Source organism: Anguilla anguilla, chromosome 9 (genome assembly GCF_013347855.1).
Source record: "Anguilla anguilla isolate fAngAng1 chromosome 9, fAngAng1.pri, whole genome shotgun sequence".
Taxonomy (NCBI): domain Eukaryota; kingdom Metazoa; phylum Chordata; class Actinopteri; order Anguilliformes; family Anguillidae; genus Anguilla; species Anguilla anguilla.
In genome coordinates this window covers 9,196,559-9,202,562 of record NC_049209.1, presented here as the reverse complement: position 1 = coordinate 9,202,562, position 6,004 = coordinate 9,196,559, and the positions used below count along the sequence as shown (strand labels likewise).

The following is a 6,004-nucleotide window of genomic DNA, read 5'->3' as shown; positions in this document are numbered from 1 at the left end:
GCAAGTGGAGGATGGCTTTTGTGTGGTCAGTAGGGGGGCTTTTTTGTTTTCATAGAGAGACAGAGCTAGAAAGAAGGATTTAGGAATTTAATAGTTATATTTATATTTGCTGTAGAAATTAGACGCCATAATTATTACACTCTCCACTACAGTAGGTGGCGCTATGCACATTTTCGTTGGTTATAGTCTGCCAATAAACACCGAGAAGAAGAACTAGGCTGTGATTTCGTCGTTTCCATGGGAGGCTAGTGTTTTTGAGGATTGTGGGAACGTCTAAATGTGTTTCTTAAAAAACAGTTCGTGGAAAATGAATATTGCGTATAGTGATGAATGACAGCGATCGCTAGCCAAAGTGCTCTGATTTATAATGTTTCAAACAGCTAAGTAACTGACTTCCTAATTGAAAAACGTTAGTCTAGTGTACAAGAGAGAAGGATCGATCATGGGACCGTCAGATAATTTTGCTGAAAAGGTAGTTTGCCAGCTAGCATGTTCTTAAATATAATGCGATATCGATAACTTATCTTGTTAATCATTTATATAATAACGAATGCTTCATACCCACTGCAACGATTTCTAAGTGAGTGCATTGTAGTGAAGTTAACATTTCGATAATGATTTCACCAAATAGTTTGAACTCCATTAATCCTGGGAGTAATCGAAAACAGGGAATACACAACAGCCAGATACGTAGTAGTGGTCATTCCTTTGAATTTAAGGGGGAAAAGACTGAGTCTTTGCCGTCTGTATTATGCGAGACAAAACTAACAATTTCCTCCCTGAAAATCCGTCTTGCTCCAACCATTCAAAACACACTAGCCACTGCAGTCGACTCTCTATTGAGTGAAGTGGCAGTCGTGCTAGATGATGCCTTGACTAAGACTCAGCAAGAATTGGTGACCCAGGAGCAAGAGAACCGAAGGCTGAGACTGCGACTTGAGGTGTCTGAGGGGGAGTTGAAAGCATTACAGGACTGCCTATGTAGCGCCCAAAAAATTATCGACCATATCCCTGCTTCCTTGCCTGGCCTGGAGACTCTCGGGCAGGGGTTCTCCTCGTCTGCATGTGGAGGGAATGACGTTGTGCACAGGGATAGTTCCGAATCCTTTAGCAGTCAAACTGAGCGCGATCGTGACATCTCTGGTCTGCCTGGGTGTAACTCAGAAAACCGCGGTTCTTTTGCTGAGACTCTGCAAGGGTTCGACTCTGGAGATGACGTAAAGGTCTGCCAGCTTTCCATTCGAGCGGATGGCACCGTCAGTAGTAACCTTTTAAACACCTTCAGTAGCAGCTCACCCAGCTCCTGGTCAGACATTGCCAGGCCAGGTATAGTAATCCTATGCGTCTCTCCATTTGTTGTGTTATGAATCCACTTTTTCTCTTCAGGTCAGAAAGGCCAAACGTTGTTTTATACTTTAATTGTAGGAAAGTATAACTAATTCAGTACGCTGAATAATAATAATATGATGAAGAATGTTGATGTGCTTTCGTTATTGTATGTGCATGTTCATAAACGAAACCAAAGAAAACGGTATTGCTCGGATAGTCTTCAAAGCCTTATGCAGTACAGTGTACTGAATTAATTCAGATTAATTTCACAAGCCAGGCTCAAAGCAACTGTGAAAACGATTTGAAAGCAGTGTGGTGGTTCTGCTGCTAAAGCACAAGCTAGCACTGGTGAAGGACATGGAGGTATTGCATTTTTGTCTCAGCAATTGGTAAAATATTGCTGTAATTGAAATTAATACAGTGTCAGGCTCATGCTATCCAGAACAATATTGCTCCTTGCTATTGCGCTATCCCTTTACTGCTGTAACACTGCAAATTTCCCCGCTGTGGGATTAATAAAGGATTATCTTATTTTATCTTATTGGTTAATGAAGCAAGTTACACTCTACCACACAGCAGCTAAATGATTGCATCTGCTACACCACAAATAAGCAAGTGCGGTTGCTGAGAACTAGCTCAAGGAGCTCATACTTCCTAAGATGGGCAGACCTGCAGAGTTTTTCAAGCTGTCTGAGGCCGAGCCAGGTCTGCATAGTATCACTGAAGAGATATTACATTTACATTACATTACAGGCATTTGGCAGACGCTCTTATCCAGAGCGACGTACAACAAAGTGTATAACCATAACCAGGAACAAGTATGACGAAACCCCTAGAGAGAAGTACCGGTCCAAGTACAGGGAACAACCGCATAGTTCAACCTGGACCCTGGTGGTTAAACTGATTAACACTAACAACGAGAACGGCAACAACGCAATCTATGGAAAAATAAAAATAAATAAAAATACAAGTAGTCGTTAAGACTGGCGCATCAACTAAGTCACCTATTAAACAGCTGCCTAGTTACAACCCTAAGTTTAGTCATTTACAGGGGGGGAAGGGATGGGGAGAGGTGCAGCCTGAAGAGGTGGGTCTTCAGTCGTCGTTTGAAATGGGTCACAGTCTCAGCTGTTCTGACCTCCACAGGGAGGTCATTCCACCATCGTGGGGCCAGAACAGAGAGGAGACGTGTTCTGGAAGTGCAGGTGCGAAGAGGGGGAGGTGCTAGGCGTCCTGAGGTAGCAGAACGGAGGGATCTGGCTGGCATGTAGGGTTTGAATATCTTTTGAAGGTATGCTGGGGCTGATCCCTTGACTGCCTGGTATGCTAGAACCAATGTTTTGAATTTGATGCGAGCTATAACAGGCAGCCAGTGGAGGGTAGTGAGCAGGGGAGTTACGTGGGAGTGTCTGGGGAGGTTGAAGACCAGACGAGCCGCAGCATTCTGAATGAGCTGCAGGGGTCTGGTGGCAGATGCCGGTAGTCCAGCCAGAAGAGAGTTGCAGTAGTCCAGGCGGGATAGAACCATTGCTTGGACCAGGAGCTGGGTTGAGTAGGTGGTGAGAAAGGGGCGGATTCTGCGGATGTTGTATAGGATATGGGAGTGAAACAGAAAGAGAGCTAGTGGAATTTCATGTCAGCCATGTTTTCCTGATTTCTCTCCATGTGTTTCATTCATTCATTCATTTATTCATTCATTCATTCATCCATTCACTCACTCACTCACTCACTCACTCACTCACTCACTCACTCACTCACTCACTCACTCACTCACTCACTCACACACACACACACACACACACACACTCACTTACTCATATTATAACTGTCACCACTGTCATCTCAGTTTACTTTCAAGGTTTTTTTTTGTTAGTTTTTTTTTTGCTTGTTCCTGCATTATCCAACCCATCAGATGATGTAATATTCAGGGTAGTCCTTTTACAATATTTTGGTGGATGTATTTCTTTGTATATTTGAATCCCCTTTAATCCCTCTTTTTTGTTTTTAAAATTTTGCTTCTCATCAGATGAATGTGCCAGAGAGCAGATAAGCCGCCAATGTCTATCAGAAAAAGAGCCAAGCTCATCAGGCCCGAGGTCCAAGCCCAGGTTGGAAATCAAACAGGAGCAGGACCAGGGACCGGGTCAGCATGTGCGCAGGGCGGCAGGGGAGGGGGGCGTTGCCGTGGCCGCTGAGACCGAGCAGACTGCGCAGAACGTGGCTGAACTGGGCTACATTCACGTGGTGGAGGAGGAGGATGCCTCGCGCTCGCACGGCCGTCCCGCGCGGCCGCACAAGCTCCCTCACCCGCCCCCGCCGTGGCTGCACAAGGGCAGCGGCGCCCCCCTCGCGGACGGGCTGAAAACCCTGGGGAGACCTCTCCAGGGGGCGAGGCCCGGTCCGGCGTCCTCCAGAGCCGCCGTCAGCGCCAAGGGGCCGTCGGCCGCCGGCCCGGCTGCGGACGGCAGCGGCGGCGGCGAACGTCCTCACCTCTGTCTGCAGTGCGGCAAGGCCTTCCGCCTGATCTCCAGCCTGAAGAAGCACATCCGGATCCACACGGGCGAGAAGCCCTACCCGTGCCCCGTGTGCGGCCGCTGCTTCCGGGAGTCGGGGGCCCTGAAGACGCACCAGCGCATCCACACGGGCGAGAAGCCCTACTCCTGCTCGGACTGCGGCACCAGCTTCAGGCACCTGGACGGGCTCCGCAAGCACCGGCGCACCCACACGGGCGAGAAGCCCTACGTGTGCGGCGTGTGCGGCAAGCGCCTGAGCCGCCTGCAGCACCTCAAGCACCACCAGCGCATCCACACCGGCGAGCGGCCCTGCCGCTGCCCCCGCTGCCACAAGAGCTTCAAGGAGCCGGCTGCCCTCCGCAAGCACCTGCGGACGCACCGGGAGGAGCCGGGAGGGGTGGAGGCCGCCGCCCAGGACGCGGGCGGGGCCGGGGCCGGGGCCGGGGCCGGCCCGGCGGCCGCCGGCAACGCGAGCCGGCTCCACCATCTCGCGCTTCTTCCGCAGATGGGCTTCGGGGTGTGGGGGGCCGACGGGGAGGACGGAGTCGTGATGAACGGCGTGTAGGGCAAGCTCCCTCTGCCACTCTGCGATGTGTCCTCTTGGTCAACGTGCAGGTAAAGCTTGGAGACGAGGAGTAGAAAGAAGCTCTAGAAGGGGTTTCTGTGCAGAACTGCCATTATGATTTCATAGTCCTCACATTTCCCGAGCCCAGAGGACTGTTGAGCAGATTTTAGTCTAAAGGTTGTGAATATTTTCCCAAAGAGTGAAATCGGGAATTAAAGTATCAAATGTGTTACCTGCAAGGCTCCAACTTTGACAATTGTGTTTGCCCTTCATTCTCATGAATGGTCAGCCTTAGTCATTATTTTCACAGTCATAATCTTGCAGTTTTGTTTGCCATAAGAATATTTATAAAACTCTGTTCAGTAGAGCTTCAATTGTCTGAATAACCAAAAGTGACTAAGCTTTTGTGGGAAACCATTTCTCCTCTGCAAAAGCTCACAAAGGCATTTTTATCTTTTGTAAGCTGTTCCAAAGTAACAAGCTGTCATGTACTGGTTAGAAAAGACTTGCTTAACTAAAAGTCAATTCTGCTGTACGGAGTTGGAAATAAGGTATTCAACAAAGCATTGGGATCTGCTTTGCATTTTGAAACTGCATTTAAGGGCCCAGCAGCCCTGGTTCTGGAGAGCCGCGATCAAAATGATTTTCAGCCCTGTTTACACCAGCAATGCTATGTATCAGACCTGAGGAGGGGACGATTCGACTTTTGATCTGGACATTATTTTTAGTAGTCGGGCGCTTAAAATAAAAACCAGCTGAATTTGGCCCTCCTGGACGTAATTTGAGTTGAGCAAGGTCGAGACTCTAAAGGGGCAGGGATTTTTTTGCGAATGTGAGTTATCTCGAGCCAGCTTTCCGTTCTTTTCAAGCGAGGGCGCTTGCGTTGGTAAAATGTGGAGTGGCCGGCGTGAGAATCTCCGGTATGCAACGGCATGGAGCGGCGGTGAGAACAGTTGACTCAGCTCGCGTTTTGCGGTTTGAATGCCATGTGGCATACAGCTGTTATACCTCTGAGCAAGGTGCTCGAGTGTCTCCGCTCCTCTTTAATATCTCGCTACGTTCACGCGTTCTGGATATGTGACGTGCTAATCGATCAGCGAGTCAGTCTACTTTTACTTTCATGGAGCGCTCTTCACAAGTTGTCTGAGGTCACAGAACAGTTAAGAACTCTTTGCAAAATACAAATTACCAACCGTACAATTATCTACAAGCGCAGTCAAAATAAATGTCTTTAATTAATTTAATTAAAAGAAGCCATTGTTTCAGTATTTCTAATTTGAGAGTTCTGCAGTCAGCATAATGACTGCAGGGTGTCTATGTAAATGACTTCAGACAATACTTGGCACCACTGCTGGCACATAAGGTGCTAACAATTCCACACGTTTTTAACAACGTGTATAATGTAAAAACGGATGTGCTTAATGAACAAATAAAATGTGTTTCCATCAGTGTTTGTCTGCATTCAGGTGTGGTATGCCGCCTGCTTGTAATTTTAATGGCATGTGCATCAACATTCCAGTTCAGTGGAGCTCTGAGCAGAATGGTAGTTTACTGTATGTATTTAAAATAATTAAATAAAATTGTTTCTTATACAGGC

At 47.8% G+C, this 6,004-nt stretch overlaps 1 protein-coding gene across 1 annotated transcript; it reads left to right on the top strand.

Annotated features, from left to right (window-relative positions):
• Positions 1–207: 207 nt before the first annotated feature.
• On the top strand, positions 208–6,004 carry si:ch1073-224n8.1 (zinc finger protein 316). The gene is made up of 2 exons (XM_035431855.1): positions 208–1,326; positions 3,356–6,004. The coding sequence occupies exons 1-2, from the start codon at positions 615–617 to the stop codon at positions 4,405–4,407; spliced, it is 1,764 nt and encodes a 587-aa protein (XP_035287746.1). The 5' UTR covers positions 208–614; the 3' UTR covers positions 4,408–6,004.